General features: G+C 39.7%; 1 protein-coding gene and 1 pseudogene across 1 annotated transcript in view; one reads left to right on the top strand and one right to left on the bottom strand.

Moving 5' to 3' along the window:
- CCDC7 (coiled-coil domain containing 7) overlaps window positions 1-14,454 on the top strand; it is a 124,314-nt gene extending 109,860 nt beyond the window's left edge. Inside the window, exons 20-21 of the mRNA XM_061125652.1 lie at window positions 13,582-13,692; window positions 14,414-14,454. Of these exons, the coding sequence (XP_060981635.1) occupies window positions 13,582-13,692; window positions 14,414-14,454 (152 nt within the window). The remainder of the gene's footprint in view (window positions 1-13,581; window positions 13,693-14,413) is intronic.
- Window positions 14,455-14,880: 426 nt separating this feature from the next.
- On the bottom strand, window positions 14,881-16,339 carry LOC133044238 (vacuolar protein sorting-associated protein VTA1 homolog; annotated as a pseudogene).
- Window positions 16,340-22,258: the final 5,919 nt, after the last annotated feature.

Below are 22,258 nucleotides of genomic sequence, written 5' to 3'. Positions count from 1 at the left end.
ATTAAACTCATCAAATTATCTTTTTTATTTGGTTCACAAATATGTATGTGGCATGTGTTTTATTTTAAAGATTATTTTCCTTATCTATTTTTATTGAAGTATACTTGGTTTTCATTGTTGTTAATTGCTGTTATATACCAGAGTGATTCAGTTGTACATATATATACATATTCTTTTTTTATTTATTTATTTTTTCATTTATTTTTATTAGTTGGAGTCTAATTACTTTACAATATTGTAATGGGTTTTGTCATACAATGACATGAATCAGCCATGGAGTTACATGTATTCCCCATCCCGATCCCCCCTCCCACCTCCCTCTCCACCCAATTCCTCTGGGTCTTCCCAGTGCACCAGGCCTGAGCACTTGTCTCATGCATCCAACCTGGGCTGGTGATCAGTTTCACTATAGATAATATACATGCTATTCTCTCGAAACATCCCACCCTCACCTTCTCCCACAGAGTCCAAAAGTCTGTTCTGTACATCTGTGTCTCTTTTTCTGTTTTGCATATAGGGTTATAGTTACCATCTTTCTAAATTCCATATATATGTGTTAGTATGCTGTAATGAACTTTATCTTTCTGGCTTACTTCACTCTGTATAATGGGCTCCAGTTTCATCCATCTCATTAGAACTGATTCAAATGAATTCTTTTTAACGGCTGAGTAATATTCCATGGTGTATATGTACCACAGCTTGCATATCCATTTGTCTGCTGATGGGCATCTAGGTTGCTTCCATGTCTGGCTATTATAAACAGTGCTGTGATGAATATTGGGGTGCACGTGTCTCTTTCAGATCTGGTTTCCTCAGTGTGTATGCCCAGAAGTGGGATTGCTGGGTCATATGGCAGTTCTATTTCCAGTTTTTTAAGAAATCTCCACACTGTTTTCCATAGCGGCTGTACTAGTTTGCATTCCCACCAACAGTGTAAGAGGGTTCCCTTTTCTCAACACCGTCTCCAACATTTGTTGCTTGTAGACTTTTGGATAGCAGCCATCCTGACTGGCGTGTAATGGTATCTCATTGTGGTTTTGATTTGCATTTCTCTGATAATGAGTGATGTTGAGCATCTTTTCATGTGTTTGTTAGCCATCTGTATGTATTCTTTGGAGAAATGTCTGTTTAGTTCTTTGGCCCATTTTTTGATTGGGTCATTTATTTTTCTGGAGTTGAGCTGCAGGAGTTGCTTGTATATTTTTGAGATTAATCCTTTATCTGTTGCTTCATTTGCTATTATTTTCTCCCAATCTGAGGGCTGTCTTTTCACCTTACTTATAGTTTCCTTTGTTGTGCAAAAGCTTTTAAGTTTCATTAGGTCCCATTTGTTTAGTTTTGCTTTTATTTCCAATATTCTGGGAGGTGGGTCATAGAGGATCCTGCTGTGATTCATGTCGGAGAGTGTTTTGCCTATGTTCTCTTCTAGGAGTTTTATAGTTTCTGGTCTTACATTTAGATCTTTAATCCATTTTGAGTTTATTTTTGTGTATGGTGTTAGAAAGTGTTCTAGTTTCATTCTTTTACAAGTGGTTGACCAGTTTTCCCAGCACCACTTGTTAAAGAGGTTGTCTTTTTTCCATTGTATATCCTTGCCTCCTTTGTCGAAGATAAGGTGTCCATAGGTTTGTGGATTTATCTCTGGGCTTTCTATTCTGTTCCATTGATCTCTATTTCTGTCTTTGTGCCAGTACCATACTGTCTTGATGACTGTGGCTTTGTAATATAGTCTGAAGTCAGGCAGGTTGATTCCTCCAGTTCCATCCTTCTTTCTCAAGATTACTTTGGCTATTTGAGCTTTTTTGTATTTCCGTACAAACTGTGAAATTATTTGTTCTAGTTCTGTGAAAAATACCATTGGTAGCTTGATAGGGATTGCATTGAATCTATAGATTCCTTTGGGTAGTATAGCCATTTTGACAATATTGATTCTTCCAATCCATGAACACAGTATATTTCTCCATCTGTTTGTGTCCTCTTTGATTTCTTTCATCAGTGTTTTATAGTTTTCTATGTATAGGTCTTTTGTTTCTTTAGGTAGATACACTCCTAAGTATTTTATTCTTTTTGTTGCAATGGTGAATGGTATTGTTTCCTTAATTTCTCTTTCTGTTTTCTCATTGTTAGTGTATAGGAATGCAAGGGATTTCTGTGTGTTAATTTTATATCCTGCAACTTTACTATATTCATTGATTAGCTCTAGTAATTTTCTGGTAGAATCTTTAGGGTTTTCTATGTAGAGGATCATGTCATCTGCAAACAGTGAGAGTTTCACTTCTTTTCCTATCTGAATTCCTTTTACTTCTTTTTCTGCTCTGATTGCTGTAGCCAAAACTTCCAAAACTATGTTGAATAGTAGTGGTGAGAGTGGGCACCCTTACTTATTCCTGATTTCAGAGGAAATGCTTTCAATTTTTCACCATTGAGGGTGATGCTTGCTGTGGATTTGTCATATATAGCTTTTGTTATGTTGAGGTATGTTCCTTCTATTCCTGCTTTCTGGAGAGTTTTTATCATAAATGGGTGTTGAATTTTTTCAAAGGCTTTTTCTGCATCTATTGAGATAATCATATGGTTTTTATCTTTCACTGTGTTAATGTGGTGTATTACATTGATTGATTTGCGAATATTAAAGAATCCTTGCATTCCTGGGATAAAGCCCACTTGGTCATGGTGTATGATTTTCTTAATATGTTGTTGGATTCTGTTTGCTAGAATTTTGTTGAGGATTTTTTCATCAGTGATATTGGCCTGTATTTTTCTTTTTTTGTGGCATCTTTGTCTGGTTTTGGAATTAGGGTGATGGTGGCCTCATAGAATGAGTTTGGAAGTTTACCTTCTTCTGCAATTTTCTGTAAGAGTTTGAGTAAGATAGGTGTCAACTCTTCTCTAAATTTTTGGTAGAATTCAGCTGTGAAGCCATCAGGTCCTGGGCTTTTGTTTGCTGGAAGATTTCTGATTACAGTTTCGATTTCCTTGCTTGTGATGGGTCTGTTAAGATCTTCTATTTCTTCCTGGTTCAGTTTTGGAAAGTTATACTTTTCTAAGAATTTGTCCATTTCTTCCAAGTTGTCCATTTTATTGGCATAGAGCTGCTGGTAGTAGTCTCTTATGATCCTTTGTATTTCAGTGTTGTCTGTTGTGATCTCTCCATTTTCATTTCTAATTTTGTTAATTTGGTTCTTCTCTCTTTGTTTCTTAATGAGTCTTGCTAATGGTTTGTCAATTTTGTTTATTTTTTCAAAAAACCAGCTCTTAGCTTTGTTGATTTTTGCTATGGTCTCTTTAGTTTCTTTTGCATTTATTTCTGCCCTAATTTTTAAGATTTCTTTCTTTCTACTAACCTTGGGGTTCTTCATTTCTTCCTTCTCTAATTGCTTTAGGTGTAGAGTTAGGTTATTTATTTGACTTTTTTCATGTTTCTTGATGTAAGCCTGTAATGCTATGAACCTTCCCCTTAGCACTGCTTTTACAGTGTCCCATAGATTTTGGGTTGTTGTGTTTTCATTTTCATTCATTTCTGTGCATATTTTGATTTCTTTTTTGATTTCTTCTATGATTTGTTGGTTATTCAGAAGCGTGTTATTTAGCCTCCGTATGTTTGAATTTTTAACAATCTTTTTCCTGTAATTGAGATCTAATCTTACTGCACTGTGGTCAGGAAAGATGACTGGAATGATTTCAATTTTTTTGAATTTTCCAAGACTAGATTTATGGCCCAGGATGTGATCTGTTCTGGAGAAGGTTCCGTGTGCACTTGAGAAAACGGTGAAATTGATTGTTTTGGGGTAAAATGTCCTATAGATATCAATTAGGTCTAGCTGGTCCATTGTGTCATTTAAAGTTTGTGTTTCATTGTTAATTTTCTGTTTAGTTGATCTATCCATAGTTGTGAGTGGGGTATTAAAGTCTCCCACTGTTATTGTGTTACTATTAATTTCCTCTTTCATAATCGTTAGCGTTTGCCTTACATATTGCAGTGCTCCTATGTTGGGTGAATATATATTTATAATTGTTATATCTTCTTCTTGGATTGATCCTTTGATCATTATGTAGTGTCCTTCTTTGTCTCTTTTCACATCCTTTATTTGAAAGTCTATTTTATCTGATATGAGTATTGCAACTCCTGCTTTCTTTTGTTCTCCGCTTGCGTGAAATATTTTTTTCCAGCCCTTCACTTTTAGTCTGTATGTGTCTCTTGTTTTGAGGTGGGTCTCTTGTAGACAGCATACATAGGGGTCTTGTTTTTGTATCCATTCAGCCAATCTTTGTCTTTTGGTTGGGGCATTCAACCCATTTACATTTAAGGTAATTATTGATAGGTGTGGTCCCGTTGCCATTTACTTTGTTGTTTTGGGTTCACGTTTATACAGCCTTTCTGCATTTCCTGTCTAGAGAAGATCCTTTAGCATTTGTTGAAGAGCTGGTTTGGTGGTGCTGAATTCTCTCAGCTTTTGCTTGTCTGTAAAGCTTTTGAATTCTTCATATCTGAATGAGATCCTTGCTGGGTACAGTAATCTAGGTTGTAGGTTATTCTCTTTCATTACTTTAAGTATGTCCTGCCATTCCCTTCTGGCCTGGAGGGTTTCTATTGATAGATCAGATGTTATCCTTATGGGAGTCCCTTTGTGTGTTATTTGTTGTTTCTCCCTTGCTGCTTTTAATATTTGTTCTTTGTGTTTCATCTTTGTTAATTTGATTAATATGTGTCTTGGGGTGTTTCGCCTTGGGTTTATCTTGTTTGGGACTCTCTGGGTTTCTTGGACTTGGGTGGCTATTTCCTTTCCCATTTTAGGGAAGTTTTCAGCTATTATCTCCTCGAGTATTTTCTCATGGCCTTTCTTTTTGTCTTCTTCTTCTGGGACTCCTATGATTCGAATGTTGGGGCGTTTCACAGTGTCCCAGAGGTCCCTGAGGTTGTCCTCATTTCTTTTGATCCTTTTTTCTTTTTTCCTCTCTGCTTCATTTATTTCCACCATTTTATCTTCTACCTCACTTATCCTATCTTCTGCCTCCGTTATTCTACTCTTGGTTCCCTCCAGAGTGTTTTTGATCTCATTTATTGCATTATTCATTTTTAATTGACTCTTTTTTATTTCTTCTAGGTCTTTATTAAACATTTCTTGCATCTTCTCAATCTTTGTCTCCAGGCTATTTATCTGTAACTCCATTTTGTTTTCAAGATTTTGGATCATTTTTATTATCATTATTCTAAATTCTTTTTCAGGTAGGTTCCCTATCTCCTCCTCTTTTGTTTGACTTGGTGGGCATTTTTCATGTTCCTTTACCTGTTGGGTATTTCTCTGCCTTTTCATCTTGTTTAGATTGCTGTGTCTGGAGTGGGCTTTCTGTATTCTGGAGGTCTGTGGTTCCTTTTTATTGTGGAGGTTTTACCCAGTGGGTGGGGTTGGACGATTGGCTTTTCAAGGTTTCCTGGTTAGAGAAGCTTGTGTCGGTGTTCTGGTGCTTGGAACTAGTTTTTTTCTCTCTGGAGTGCAATGGAGTGCCCAGTAATGAGTTTTGAGATGGGTCTATGTGTTAGGTGTGACTTTGGGCAGCCTGTATGTTGATGTTCAGGGCTATGTTCCTGCATTGCTGGAGAATTTGCATGTTATGTCTTGCTCTGAAACTTACTGGCTCTTGGGTGGTGGTTGGTTTCAGTGTAGGTATGGAGGCTTTTGGATGCTCTCTTATTACTTAATGTTCCCTGTAGTCAGGAGTTCTCTGGTGTTCTCAGGTTTTGGGTTTAAGTCTCCTGCCTCTGGATTTCAGTTTTATTCTTCCAGTAGTCTCAAGACTTCTCCAACTATACAGCACTGATAATAAAACTCTAGGTTAATTGTGAAAAGATTCTCCACCGTGAGGGACACCCAGAGAGGTTCACAGAGTTACATGAAAAAGAGGAGAGGGAGGAGGGAGATAGAGATGGGCAGGAGAAGAAAAAGGGGGACTCAAGAGGAGAGAGACAGATCTATGCAGTTGTCTGTTCCCAGAGTGTTCTCCGTAGCCCAGACACCCACAGAGATTCACAGAATTGGATTGAGAAGAAAAGGGGGAGGGAGGAAATTGAGTGATCTGAGGTAGAAAACGCAGAGTCAAAATTGGGAGAGAATAATCAACACACTCCTGAATAAAAATGGGAACTGAATATTGGATTCTTAAATATCCAAACATTATATCACATACTGAAAAACAAAGATTAAAAATCTAGAGTAGAGGTTAGACTCTTAAAAATACAATATTAAAAACAAAAACACAAAAAATTTTAGAAATATATATAAAGTTCGGTTTAAAAATAGGGTTTCTCTTTTTTTTTTTGCAAAGTCATAGTGAAATGAAAATGAAAATTAAGGAGTAGTAAAGGAGTAATAGAGGACTTTAAAAGGAAATAAGAGAAAAAGAAAAAACGAAAAGAAAAAGGGAAAAAAAAACAAGAAAAAAAATTTTTTTTCCTAATTAAGAAAATCATAAAAATCTATGAAAATGAAAGTTAAGGAGTAATGGGGGAGTAATAGGGAATTTTAAAAGAAAATAAAAGAGAAAAAATAAAAAAGAAAAAGGAAAAAAAATTTTTTTAATTAAAAAAAAATAAAAATATATCTAGGAATTTCTCTGGAGCTGTTGCGGTCAGTGTGGGTTCTGTTCCGTTTCAGATAGCTCCTCGTTCCAGCTTACACTTCTCGATATCTACAGGCCCCTTCCAGTGTAGTCAGTGTTCTCTACAGGGATTTTAATCTGTTGCACCGATCCCTTCTGAAGCGGTTCCCTTTGTTTATTTGGCTTGTTTGCCGGGCTCTTCAGTGCCTAATTTCCGCCCTGACACAGGCGGGCGGAGGTGGTCTCTTGTTCAGGTTGCTAGTACCGTTGTGCTGAGGGGAGGGACTGGCACTGCTTTCCCCATCTACGCTGCTCAGGTTCCCGGCTGCTCTATGTGGAGCGTGCCCTCCGCTGCACGTGGTTCCAGCCCTTGGGTGTTCCACAGAAGCGTGGCCCAAGCAGCTCAGGCAGCCAGGAGCTTGACGGGCGCACTCTCCCCTGGTGCGGCGCATCTTCTCCCCTCCGCGGTCCCAGCCCAGTCCCCGCCGGCGCCGGTCGGGTGCATGCGCCCTGTGTCTAGCCGCGACCCTCCCGGCGGATGTCGACCATCTAGAATCTCAGGAGGTCTTTGGTTAGAAACTGGAGGCCTGCTTACAGTGTGGTAGGGGATGCAGTCTTTGGGGCCGAGCCTGCCACTTTCCCCTACCCCCTGCCTCCTGCCTCTGGCGGGGCTGGGCTGGTCCGCAGCCGGCTAGCTCCTCTGGACTTGCTTGGTCCCTTTGTTCTGTGAATGGCTGGCAGTGTGTTTGGGCCGGTTAATTTTCTCTCTGTCTTTTGCTGTCCCACACTTTAAGTTGGTAACTCACAAAAGCTCCCTCTGATTGTCCTCAGGGCACTCAGGCCTGGTCCTTACCCTAAGCAATGCCGCTGGCTCCTCTCTGTTCCGCCCCCACTTGCTGGTGGTGGATGCAGGCGTCTGGGGTACTTTTCTGCTGGGAGTTGCTTTTAGGTACGTAATCTGTGGGGTTTATTTATTTTTCCCCCTCCCAGTTAGGTTGCCCTCCGAGATTCAAAAACTTCCCCCAGACCCGCCAGTGTGAGGGTTTCCTGGTGTTTGGAAACTTTCTCTATTAAGACCCCCTCCTGGGATGGATCTCCATCCCTAGCTCTTTTGTCTGTCTTTTTATCTTTTATATTTTGTCCTACCTCCTTTTGAAGACAAAGGTTTGCTTTTCTGGGCGCCTGATGACCTCAGCTGGCGATCAGAAGTTGTTTTGTGAAGTTTGCTCTGCATTCGATTGTTCTTTCGATGAATTTGTAGGGGAGAAAGTGGTCTCCCCGTCCTATTCCTCCACCATCTTGGCTCCTCCCCACATACTCTTTTTTTAAATATTCTTTTCCATTGTGGTTTATCATTGTTGCTGTTCAGTTACTAAGTCATGTTCAATTCTTTTGTGACTCCGTGGATGATAGCCAACCCTGCTCCTCTGTCCATGAGATTTCCCAGGCAAGAATTCTGGACTGGGTTGCCATTTCCTTCTTTTCCATTATGGTTTATCATAGGATTTTTTTTTCAGTTGGAGTGTAATTGCTTTACAATGTTACATTGTGTTAGTTTCTGCTATACAACAACATGAATCAGCTGTAAGTATACATGTATTCCTTCCCTCTTGGATCTTTCTCACCCTATGTACCCCCTGCCACCCATCTACGTCACCACAGAGCAATGAGTTGAGCTCCCTGTGTTGTACACAGATTCTCACCAGCTATCTGTTTTATACATGGTAGTGTATTCATATCAGTCCCAATCTCTCAGTTTGTCCTGACTTCTCCTTCCCTTTCTTTGTCCACAAGTCCATTCTCTATGCCTGCATGTCTTGTCTTTCTCTGCATATAGGTTTATCAGTACCATTTTTATAGATTCCATATATTTTTATTAATATTTGATATTTGTTTTTCTTTTTTTTTGACTGACTTCACTTTGTATGACAGATTCTAGGTTCAACCATGTGACTACAAATGACCCAATTTCTTTCTTTTGTGTGACTGAGTAATATTCCATTGAATATACATACTATATCTTCTTTATCCATTCATCTGTCGATGAATATCTAGGTTGCTTCCAAGTCCTGGCTAAATATTGTAAATAGTGCTGCAGTGAACATTGAAGTGCATGTGTATTTTTGAATTATGATTTTCTCAGGGTACATGCCCAGTAGTGGGATTGCTGGGTCATATGGTAGTTCTATTTTTAGTTTTTTAAGGAAACCTCATACTGTTCTCCATAGTGACTGTATCAATTTACATTCCCACCAACAGTGCAAGAGGGTTCCCTTTTCTCCACACCTTCTTCAGCATTTATTGTTTGTAGATCTTTTGATGATGGCCATTCTGACCAGTGTGAGGTGTTACCTGACTGTGGTTTTGATCTGCATTTCTCTAATATTTAGTCATGTTGAGCCGTGTTGATTCATGAGTCATGTTTGTTGGCCATCTGTATGTCTTCTTTGGAGAAATGTCTTATTTAGGTCTTCTGCCCATTTTTGATTGAGTTGTTTGTCTTTTTGTTATTGAGCTGAATGAGCCATTCGTATATTTTGGAGATTAATCCCTTTTCAGTTGCTTTGTTTGCAAACATTTTCTCCCATTCTGAGAACTGTCTTTTCATCTCATTTATGGTTTTCTTTGCTGTGCAAAAGCTTTTAAGTTTAATTAGGTTGCATTTATTCTTGTTTTTATTTTCATTACTCTAGGAGATGAATCAAAAAAGATCCTAAGAGTTTTATAGCTGTGGCACACAGGCTTAGTTGCTCCATGAGATGTGGGATCTTCCCAGACCAGGGATCAAACCTATGTCCCCTGCATTGGCAGGTGGATTCTTAACCACTGAATCAAGAAAGTCTCACTTTAATTTTTTTTTAATAAAACTCAGTTGAAGATATTTTTCTTGGGTTCATGAATCACTATTTAAGCATGTATTTTATATCAGCTTTGCCCATTGACTTAAAGTGCGAATAAGACAAGATAGAGAATAAAAGCAAACTACTCATAACTTTTGGTTGATATCTCTAGTCAAAAGACTAGTTAATGGCCATGGATCATATACTAAATATTCATGAAGGCCTTGTAACGTGCTATTAATAGTCTCTTAAAGGGATTGTACCATTTATCTGAGTTCAGGAGACTATGGTACCAAAAGCCCCATGGATGCCTCTGGCAGTGTATTTCAGCCATAGGCTCTAATAAGCAGTCTGAGAGGTTGCTAAGATCTATAACCCAAACACAAATGTGAATCAGAGGGGCCAAGGGGATGGACAGAGCTGGAGACCTGTTGGGGGGCCTCCAGGGCATCATATTGTCATGTCCTACTCAAAGTAGAGACCAAAAATTGTATCTTAATAGACAAATGCCATCAAGATGACCACATGGTGAATGTCAAAGTACCAATAGCCAAAAAGTTCCACCAGTCATTGGGTCTCCTTTGTATTTGCTGGGGTTTAAAGGAACTAAAGCTTGGCAGTTGCCTCCTATGGAATGAGTCATACTTACCCTTCTCAGTTTACCCCCAGAGATTTCACTTGGATATCAGGTCCTGGTACTTTTTCTGTATTAATAGCCCAGCTCTCTTGTCACATGTAAGTCCACATGCTTTCTGTCTTTGTTGGGTAATGCTATTGCCTAGGCCTAGTGGAGGATATCGTTAACATGAGTGGCTAGGACTCTCCATGTGGGAGTGGGACTTTTTCCAGGTCATGGCCTTGTGGAAAGACTTTAAAGTTGTACTGCAACTCATTATATGTATGGCAGACTGATCTTGATCTTCTCTATGGACAAGTGAAGTGAAAGTTGCTCAATCGTGTCTGACTCTTTGCAACCCCATGGACTGTCCATGGAATTCTCCAGGCCAGAATACTGAAGTGGGTAGCCTCTCCCTTCTCCAGGCGATTTTCCCAACCCAGGGATCGAACCCAGGCCTCCTGAATTGCAGGCGGATTCTTTACTAGCTGAGCCACAAGAGAAGCCCAAGAACACTGGACTGGTTAGCCTATCCCTTCTCCAGGGGATCTTCCTAACCCAGGAATTGAACTGGGGTCTCCTGCATTGCAGGCAAATTCTTTACCAGCTGAGCCAGCAGGGAAGCCCTTTCTATGGACAGGGATGCTAAAAGAGACATTTGCAATGTCAACTGCTTTGTACTTTACTCAGCTTAAACAGGGACTGCCTTACAGAATCTCCCTGGGCGTAGGAGACTCAAAAGACGCGAGTTTGATCCCTGGGTCAGGAAGATCCCTTAGAGAAGGAAATGGCAACCCACTCCAGTATTCTTGCCTTGGCAATACCATGGAAAGAGGAGCCTGGTGGGCTATAATCCATGGTGTCACAAAAGGCGGACATGATTTAGTGACTAAACCACCACCACTACCACCACAGTTTAGGCAACAACCTCTATGACTGTTGTAATTTCAGGTAACACCAGTATCCATGCTACATGACTGCATTCAGTTCAGTTCAGTCCAATCACTCAGTCATGTCTGACTCTTTGCGACCCCATGAACTGCAGCACGCCAGGCCTCCCTGTCCATCACCAACTCCTGAAGTTTACCCAAACTCATGTCCATTGAGTTGGTAATGCCATCTAACCATCTCATCCTCTGTTTGTCCCCTTCTCCTCGTGCCTTCAATCTTTCCCAACATCAGAGTCTTTTCAAATGAGTCAGCTATTCACATCAGGTGGCCAAAATATTGAAGTTTCAGCTTCAACATCAGTCCTTTCAATGAACACCAGGACTGATCTCCTTTAGGATGGACTGCTAGGATCTCCTTGCAGTCCAAAGGACTCTCAAGAGTCTTCTCCAACACCACAGTTCAAAAGCATCAATTCTTCTGCACTCAGTGTTAAGCCTCTAATAATCAATTGACTCTCCATATACCTGAGGCCTCATCCACAGGCCAGATGGGGTTACTGAAATGGAGAAATAGTCTTGTGGAGAACTTTTGCTTCATTAAGCTCAATAATGAGCTTTTAATCCTCTGGGTAGTTGCTTTGTCCATCGAAGGCACTAGGTACTGGTAGTTTGTTAGGTTCAGTTTTTTATGAAGGACCACTGAAATGGCCTCAGTTGTAGGATTTCTGAGCATGGATTGGGGATAAACATGCGCGCGCGCACACACACACACACACACACACACTTTTCCTTCATCTTGCTCCAAAAAGACCAAAGAATGAAATTCTTCCTCACCTCCCCATCTTCATGTTGGGGAGAGGGGAGATTTGTAAAACATCCTCATGTTCCCAGTGGGGACACAAGGACCTTAGCCTAACTCATAGTGTTGTTTATTGTTAAAGTTAAGAGACCTGGATACAAGTAAGGGGATGCACTCTGATTCATGTCAGGATTCACTGTAAGGGTTGGAGAGAGTGTTACTTTCATTAGTCATTGGAGTTATCAGTATGTGGACCCCATTGTGCCCAAAGGTCATTATCTAGTCACAGATATCTGATGGAGAGCCTGTCACTCTCCTCCTTGAGACCTACTACTGTTGGGTAAGAAAACCCATAGATGTCTTTGGGGGAAAGATCTTGACCCTGTGATCCAGGAGTAAGTACCCTCTTGCCGTTTTTACATCACTCTGACTACTAGTGAAAAGTTAGTGTCTTGCCAGTATCTTCTTTTCCTTTGCTTGGAAAGTTTTCAGTTCACATATAGATTGTTCCATGAACCAGTTGATGTCACTTTATGAGGAGGTTTTTTTTTTTTTTTTTATGAGGAGGTTTAATTGTGCCAGGTAACCAGGTAGAGTGGCAAGAATGAACTTAGATCTGAGTCTGGTAAACAGTCTCATCATTTACTTTTCTCACTTTTTAAAATTGAATCAAGGGACTATCAAGTGGCTCGCAGAGCACCTTACCGGGTGGCTGTAAGGGTGAGCCAAAAAAATTTTTTGAGAACTAAGTTTTTTGAGAATTGTTTGAGAACTCAAAAGTTTTTTGAGAATTGTTTGAGAACTAACCACCATTGGACCAGTCAAGAGCAAATAATAGCTAGTAAAGGAAGGAGAGGCTCAGGTGTACATGACTTTTCTCCCACCTACCACATTCTTCATCCTCCTTGGGCATAGTAGCCATGGAAGATGTTCTGAAAGAGAGGGTCTGCAATGACACACCAGAAAAGGTGCTGGTGTCCCTAGTTAACTTTAACAATATTACTTTCCTTATAGTGGAGTCAAACTATCCGAATCTCTATCATTTGTTTGTGTCGCTGGGCAAAGCAATCCCTGGGGCTCTACCTGCTTTCTCATTAAATGTGAGAAACAGTTGTTGTATTGAGGATGTCATCACTGCCAACAACATGTTTAGATTTAATAGTAGTCATTGAGACCAGTTCTTCATGCAACTTTTGGTGACCAAATATATTGTTTTCTCTTTCTCTTTCCTGAATTTCTTTTTCTAAAGGTAAATATCTTATATTTTCTCTTTATTTCTTACTCTCTTCTTTCCTAAAAAATAGAATATTTGATATCTTCACTTTCCATTTTTTTGTTTGTACCTAACCTCTCATCTAGCAATCCTTCCAAGTTGGGTTATCAGTGTCTTTTTTTTATAGCTTTTTGTGTAATTCTTTGTATAAATAATAATTTATATTACCCTAATTTATAGTATGTACCTTGTTATTCAATTAATCTCATATGCTAGTATATTTAGGTGCTTCTGAGTATTTTGCGATTAAAAAATATGGTGTGGACCTTTTGGATTTACATTTCCATCATTTGGTCTATGAGTATATATTAACCTAAACTATAATAATGTAAAACAAGTAGGGACTAATATAAAATATATTTGACACCAGCAAACATTTGTGAAATAATGAGACAATGCACACTGAAATTTTTCTCGCCATTTTCATATCAGGTGTAGCATGATGGTAGCTTATTTATATATTTATAAAAAGGAAAAAGTACTGTAAACACACGTATAAACTTGATATATAGGGATTTCAAAACCCATTTTTCTGCTTAATGCACTACATGTGTCTCTTTATGTAGCTCATGATGATGTATCAGATGAAAGTCCCATGTTTATGCAGCAAGACTTAAAGTTAGAAACAGGAATTCATGTAGAGAAATCAAAATCTTCTGAATCTGAAAGTGTCATGAGTAAGTAAAATAATTGTGGATAACCTTGTTTTTTACCTGTTCCAGTTGTCACACTGTTTTATGTTTCCTTGCTGTATCTCTGAATAAGCTGTAAGCACCACAAGGATGGACTCTGGGCTATCTTGCTGCTAGTATATCCCCAGCAAAAAGCACAGTGCCTGACCCAAAACGGGCATCCAATAAATGGTTTTTGAATACATGAAAAAAATTTTAATTGTACTCATCAGAAGATCTTTTCTTTGGTTCATGAAGATGTATTTGGGATTTTAAAAAAAAAAAACTAGTTCAAAGAGTCCTTGTATTTATTTTTTGCACAGTGTAAATGCAGGAGATATTGTAAATCCACAATTCCCCACAAAACTTATACAATTAGCAACTGAGAATCTATGTTCTTATGATTTCCATCACTCATAGCTATACACTCTTTGCAATTCATTCCATAGTAGCAAAGAACCTTATCTCAAAGCACCAAGTTTCCAGGCATTACTGCAAACATGTTGTTTTCATTCTCTAATACATGGTTAAATTCCTATGAAGCAAATCCCAATTCATCTTCACCTTCAATGGATAAGGGAAAACAGTTAGGAAGCCAATGTCATTCTTAGATCTAAAACTGATTCTGCCTCTTTACCTTAATATATTTCCTTCCATGAACATTTTAACTTTAAATGTATCTATGTTTAATATGAATATAAGTTGAAATTTTAAAAATCTCTTTCAGATTCATCTAACAGTTTGGGACATTCATATCCATTTTTCTGAGGAAAACAAAAACATGGTCTCTAGTGTAGAGTATTCTGGTAGTGTTTATTTAAGAGTTCAATTTAGCATTTTATAGCAAAGTAATATGGACTGTTGGTCCAAGTTATAGATTTAAAGATTCCTTAATTTATGTAGACTAAGATACTAAGCTAATTCCCAAAGTATTTTATAGATGTATGTTTTCATTTTTAGAACAAGCAGGGTTCAGTGGGCACTTTTAGGATCTTGCTCACATCATTCCTATATATCCAGAGACTTCTGGATCCTCTCATGGACAAAGAAAATTGGTTAAGTCTGCTGAAAGCATCAACAGGAATCTGATACACAGACACAGATTTCATTCTTACAGATAGTGGAAATGAAGTCTTTAAAACTGTGCTCATGATAAGCTGAAGACTGAGTTAGTTCTTTAAGCATGTTAGTCTGTTAGTTCTTTAAGCATGGATCTTTTGTACAAAGACTGCATTCTCTACCTATAGTCAGTAACTTGAGGGCCTTCTCTAGATTTTGCACTGCATTGGTGACATCTTCATAGTGCAAAGCTCTGCCAGCATATTTGCTATATTTCTGAGCTCTAGCAGAATCCTCTGATGTCAGTTGAATATCTCTCTGGGAAACTGCAGTACAGTGCAGAATCAATGCCTGGAGTAGTCTGTGGAGTAGGCTGGGTAGTGTTACTTTTTAGACCTGTACTGTGAGGAACTTCTGCTGGGATGTTAGCTGGAATGCTGGATTGTGGGCACCAAGAGGAATTTGTGTTCCAGTATAGCTGCCTGATGTCATGTTGCTTGGGTTCTAAGTTGAAGATCATGGCTGAAGTGGCTGAGTGGGCAGAGAGGTTGCTCCTATATTTTCATTTTTCTTCAACATCAGTATATTCTTCAGTCCCGCCAGTCCCAAGTCTCTCCATTCTTTAAACAATTATATGTTGTCTTTCACTTTCCATACATTTTCATCAGTGAGTTCTCCCACACTGTTTTGACGTCTGTTAAAAGACTAGCAGTGTAGCGGGGCTTGATCATGTTTTTGTGAAATCATCCAGCATTTCATTATCTGCATACAAAACATTTTCAAAGCATAGTTCTCCAAACGGACAGAGACTGCAGCCATGAAATTAAAAGACACTTGCTCCTTGGGAAAAAAGCCATGACAAACCTAGACAGCATATTAAAAAGCACAGACATCACTTTGCTGACAAAGATTCATATAGTCAAAGCTATGGTTTTTCCAATAATCATATGTGGATGTGAGTTGGACTGTAAAGAAGGCTGAGCAATGAAGAATTGATGCTGTCAAACTGTGGTGCTGGAGAAGACGTTTGAGAGTCCCTTGGACAGCAAGGAGTTTAAGCCAGTCAATCCTAAAGGAAATTAACCCTAAATATTCATTGAAAGGACTGGTGCTGAAGCTGAAGCTCCAATACATTGGCCACCTGCTGCAAAAAGCCGACTTATTGGAAAAGATCTTGATGCTGGGAAAGATTGAAGGCAGGAGGAGAAGGGGATGACAGAGGATGAGATGGTTGCATGGTATCACCAATTCGATGGACATCAGTTTGAACATACTCCGGGAGATAGTGAAGGACAGGGAAGCCTGGCATGCTGCAGTCCATGGGGTTGCAAAGAGTCAGACATGACTGAGTGAACAACTACTATTTCTTGAGTAACATTCATTATCATCCAACTGTTTAAGAACTTTTAACTGATCCATTAGCTTTGATAAAAATTCATGACATTTAGTTTTTACTCTCAATCTTCATTCCAGTTTGCATCACATAGAAAAGACAGTAATAAACCACAGAGTCTTGCTTGTCCAGCTTATGAGCCATCCTCAGATGATGCTGTATGCTCCTAAACTGTAGGAGCAGCAGAGCAGGCGTGGCCATCTCTATTCCAGGAATCCTATCTGGTCATATTTTTATAAAAATTTTACACTGACCTAAAGTGGGAATGCCCTTAAATAATTAGAGAGCAAAAGCAAAACTATTGATAACTTTTGGTTGGAATTTCTTCTCTTGAGACTATTTCACAGTCATGGGTCATGTGCTCGGTACACACTAAAGCCCAGTAATGGACTAACAATTTTCTCTTAAAGACTGTGTACCTTTCAGCCAGCTATTCCTAGAGGTGATGAATTAAAAACTCCCAACTGATGCCTCTGGCAATGTCCTTCTGCCTTAAACTCCAATTGGTGAATAGAGAGGTTGCTGATATCTGTTAACTCAAAAGGCAAAATGGATCAGAGGGGCCAAAAAAAAAGGGGGTAGCCTGGGGCTTGTTGAAGGACTTCCAGGTCATCCTCTTGGCTGTGGCCCCATTGAAAGGAAATGACCTTTCATGTAACCCTGCAATTGGTTGGCATTAAGAATGCAGGCAGGTGACAAGTTCCATCAGTCCATGGACCTCCTTTTTAGTTGTTAGAGTGGTGAGAGTCAGAAGCAGTCTTCTCCCATGGAATGAGACAATGAAACACCATATCCTGATCATGCCCAGAAATTTCACTTGAGTGCTTATATGCTTTCTGTAAAAAATGGCCCAGCAAGTTGCCACCTGTGTGTCAGCAGGATGTTCAGCCCTTGCTGGGTAGCTTTCTTCTCTGAACTTAATAGAATGATAATATCAGCAGAGTAGAAAGACAAGCCCCTCCTCTAGTAGTGGAAGATTTTCCAGGTGATATATTGCTGACAGGAAATTCAAGTAGCATTGTGAAAGGGTGTGAATGGTGAATTGTCATCATTCCACACAAAGATGAACTGATCTGAATCATCCCTGTTTGGAGGAATATGGAAAAGGGCCTTTGTGGCATCAGTTGCTGCCTAACAAGTTCCCACACTCTGGACAAGTTTTTGCAATAGTCATGATGTCAGAAACTACTGTTGCCAAGGCTATTCTGTTGATTGAACAACCAGAATCAGTTGAGTAACTGTGAACTCTTGATCTGGTATACAAATCAGCTGAGTTACTGAGTAGGGATATAATCTCAAGGGGACTTCTTCTGCATTAAGCTTAGAAAAGAGGGCAGTTATTTCTGTTTCTCTGCCAGGCAAATTTTTGAGAGACTGGTGCTCAAATTGGATAGATTCACAATCTTCCTATGCTCCTCTAACATGACCTTAACTGCAGTTAAGCAGGGCTTAGAAGAATCTAAGTAAATTGCACATAGACAATACAGTGGTACTCTGCTGGAGAGCCCCATGGTAAATAGATGGGGAGACAGTGGAAACAGTGTCAGACTTTATTTTGGGGGGCTCCAAAATCACTGCAGATGGTGATTGCAGCCATGAAATTAAAAAACGCTTACTCCTTGGAAGGAAAGTTATGACCACCTAGATAGCATAGTAAAAAGCAGAGACATTACTTTGCCAACAAAGGTCCGTCTAGTCAATGCTGTGGTTTTTCCAGTGGTCATGTATGGATGTGAGAGCTGAACTATGAAGAAAGCCGAGTGCCAAAGAATTGATGCTTTTGAACTGTGGTCTTGGAGAAGACTCTTGAGAGTCCCTTGGACTGCAAGGAGATCCAGCCAGTCCATCCTAAAGGAGAGCAGTCCTGGGTGTTCACTGGGAGGACTGATGCTGAAGGTGAAACTCCAATACTTTGGCCACCTCATGCGAAGAGTTGACTCATTGGAAAAGACCCTGATGCTGGGAGGGATTGGGGGCAGGAGGAGAAGGGGATGACAGATGATGAGATGGCTGGATGGCATCACCGACTCGATGGACATGAGTTAGAGTAAACTCTGGGAGTTGGTGACGGACAGGGAGGCCTGGCGTGCTGCGATTCATGGGGTCACAAAGAGTCGGACACTACTGAGCAACTGAACTGAACTGATGCAGGGCTTAGAGGAATGTGAGTAGAGTGGTACATAGACAATACAGTGGTACTCTGCTGGAGAGCCCCATGGTGTCCACTGGCTCTTCTGGAGACACATTAGCCTGATGGACAATGTGCCCTGTGGGACCCTTCAACTCCTGCAAATGATCCCGCCCTGAGCCCTGAAACAGTCTCCCTAGCACCTCTCAAAGTGCTCCTTCCAGAAAAGAATTTTACTTTATCGACTACTTTGTTCTCTGCACTAATCTGGCAGAGAAAGCTGCCTGTTTTGCCTTGGTCAATTAAGAGAGGAAGCCAAACTGAAAGTAATAAGCTTTTATTCACTTCCTTTAATAGTATAAGCAAGTCTAAATGGAATGGGCCCCAGCTCCACCACTGTTTAATTTTCCGCACAGAAAGAAAACAGGCAAGGCTGAGATGTGTCAATACTGATGGGGGAGTAAGGGCTGAGGGAAGATGATGTCGTATCTGAGGGAGCCCCAAACAAAAGGCTCTTCCTTACTATGGCCCCAATAACCTTGTGAATACTGATATAGGATGGCTAGGAGTGTAAAAGTCCTGAATACTGAGTAGTAACCAAGAAAACTAGCTTCAGATTCCCCCAGTAAAGGGGTCTGTAAGAGGCACCTGAAAAGTACAAATATCAGCTGACCCCTCTCCCTTTCATAGGGAGGCCTCTAATAGAGGCAGCTGGTATAGGAATCCAGAATGCATAAGAACATGGCATGGATGGGCCTTGGTCCTCCACTGCAACTACTATCAGTGTTTAAAGTTCACTGGATATGTATCAAATTTGGTGTGGGGTGAGAAGCATTCCCCATGAGAACTGTCAGGTGGATACTTTGTAATTATCTGTGGTTGGACCTGCAAAGTCAAACATAGGATTTTGGCCTGGAGTTAAACTCGTGTATATACATATCTGTACGTATACATGCACATAAACATACATTCATACACCTACACTGAGTGTCCTTTGTGTTTGTTCTGGTAGAGACTGAAATAAGATTGACACTTTGGAGTGCTTCGATAAAAGCTTGGCCTTCTTTGTATTTTGGGGGGATAGAGAAGGGAAAACCTCTGTTCCTTGAAGCTTGGAATGAGATAATGTACCCCTTTCCACTTTGCCCCTCGGGATTTCAGTTGGATACTAGGTCCTTGTACCATCTTTACATTAATGACTCAAATGTGGTCACATGTGGGTCATCATGGAATCCAGTCCTTGTTGGGTAGTACACTTGTTTGGGTTCAGTGGAGAATGCCATCCATAGAGTGGAAAGTGAAAAAGTAAAAGTGAAGTCGCTCAGTCATGTCCAACTCTCTGCGACCCCACAGACTGTAGCCTACCAGGCTCCTCCATCCATGGGATTTTCCAGGCAAGAATACTGGAGTGGGTAGCCTATCCCTTCTCTAGGGCAAATTCCAAACCCAGGGATTAAACCCGGGTCTCCTGCATTGTAGGCAGAGGGTTTACCATCTGAGCCACCGGGTAAGTCCAATATAGTGGAAGGTTAGTACTTGATCTTGGAGCAGGGCTTTTTCTAGGTCATGCGCTTGTAGAAGGACATTAAAAGTATATCACAACCCATTCCACATAAGGCAAACCATTCTGGTCATTAGTGTGAACAGGAATGTTAAAAAGAGAGGCATTTGTGATATCAGTTGCTGCATACTTACTTCACTGTACTTGGGCAGTAAATCTCTATGAAGGTCACAGGAGCATGAAACACCAGGTTCCAGAGCTATAGTGTGGCACTGAGCCAACAATAATCAGTCAAGTCTCTAGGCATCCCAGGGCCTTACACACAGACTGAAAGTGTGTATAAATGGAGAAATAACTTTGTGGAGAACTTTAGTTTCATTAAGCTCAGCAATAAGCACAGTGAACTGTTTTGGATGGTAAAGGTGCTAGACCCTGGTAGTCTGGTGGTTTTTCATTTGCTAAGTTGTGTCCCACTCTTTGGGACCCAATGGACTGCAGCATAGCAGCCTTCCCTATCCTTCACCATTTCCCAGAGTTTGCTCAAACTCATGTCCATTGAGTCAGTGATGCCATTCAACCATCTCATTCTCTGCCACCCCCTTCTCCTCTTGCCCCAAAATAGTTTTCCAGATGCCTTATTAAAATGATAACCCACTCCAGGATTTTTTCCTGGGGGATTCCCTGGACAGAGGAGCCTGACAGGGGGCTTTCTAAGGGGCTTCCCTGATAGCTCAGTGGGTAAAGAATCCTCCTGCAGTGCAGGAGACAGGGGAAATGCACGTTTCATCCCTGGGTCAGGAAGATCCCCTGGAGGAGGAAGTGACAAACCATTCCAGTATTCTTGGCTGAAAAATCCTTTGGACAGAGGAGCCTGATGGGCTACAGTCCAAAGAGTCACAAAGAGTCAAACACGACTGAATGATTTAGCACGCATGCACACACTATGTGACTGTTCTTTCTAAATAACACATTTACTCATTTGTTAGACTTTGAAAATTATTTTGAAATTGTTTTGCCTATTTGTATGGGGAAAAAAAGCCTACTAGAAATATTTTGTCATGTGTTGACAATCTCCACGCTTCTGCCCATGAATGAGGGTATGTGTCAAATATTGTATTGATGAGTTACTTGAATTAGTACTTTTTTTTAAGTAGGTTAATTTCTCTGTTTGCTTTCAGTTTTAGTTTCTCTTTTTTGTTTTAATTTTATTTTTGAAACGTGTGGAACCTGAACTTGCTTCCAAAAGTAAATACTATGCAAAAAGGTATACTTAAAGGAGTACCATTTTTTCCTTAGTTTGCTCCCTTGCATCCTGTAGGTAACCAGTTACATTTTTTTCTATCTCACTTGTGTGTCATTTTGTAAAGGTAACTATCTCTCTAACCCTCTCCCTTCCTCTTTCTTATCTATTTCCTTTTTTCCCCATCTTCTTTACCTGAACAGTACCATACATTTCTCCTTTTGTTTTGTTTTTTTTCTCTTAATATTATCTCCTTGAAATCCCTCCAAGTCAGTTTATAGAGATTCATTTGATTCCTTTTACATCTTTACATACATCTGATGGTACCATATTATTTAGCATAATTTACAAAGTTTATGGGATTTCCCTGATAGCTCAGTTGGTAAAGAATCCACCTGCAATGCAGGAGACCCTGGTTTGATTCCTGGGTCGGAACATCCCTTGGAGAAGGGAAAGGCTACCCACTCCAGTATTCTGACCTGGAGAATTCCATGAACTGTACAGTCCATGGGGTCACAAAGAGTCAGACATGACTGAATGACTTTCACTTCACTTCACAAAGTTTATAGTACATATATTAGCTTGTTTATCCAATTTCCCATGCATGAACATTTATATGCAATTACAAGTAGTATTGTAATTAGCAAATAGTACACATGTGTTTTGTTGGTTGGTCTCTGAAGTCTATGTAATCTATAAAATATAAATAATCTAAGAAAAACAGAGACAAATACAAACTATATATAATGTCTGGAAATATTTATGAAATAATTAGAAAGATTCAAAACACATCTATTAAAACTCCTCTCACAGTGTTATCAGATCTAGCATTATGGTAACTTCACTATAACTTCAGAAAAATTAGAATATTTCTGTTTGCTTATTATGAATTTGATATGTAGAGATTTCATAGTAGTTGTATTTTTCTATTCAGTGGGCTAACTATATCTCTCTTGTAGTTCATGAAAAAATATCAGATGCAAATCTTATGTATGACCATCGAGAATCAATGTCAAAAAGCCAAATGATGGTAAAGCAGCAAGAAGAGAAAAAACACAGTAAGCATACTAATTAAAGATAACTTTAAATTATTTAAAATTAATTACAGCCAAAGATCTTGTTCTTTGCTTCATAAATTGTGTGTGTGTATACATATACATAGTAGATATTTTATACTTTGACCTAATGTATAAATACCCTAAGATAACTAGAGGATAAAAACTAAAGTTGTAAAATACTTGGTCAACATTT

Source organism: Dama dama, chromosome 23 (assembly GCF_033118175.1).
Source record: "Dama dama isolate Ldn47 chromosome 23, ASM3311817v1, whole genome shotgun sequence".
NCBI lineage: Eukaryota > Metazoa > Chordata > Mammalia > Artiodactyla > Cervidae > Dama > Dama dama.
Note: the sequence above shows the minus strand (reverse complement) of the source record. Positions and strands in the feature narration are given on the sequence as shown.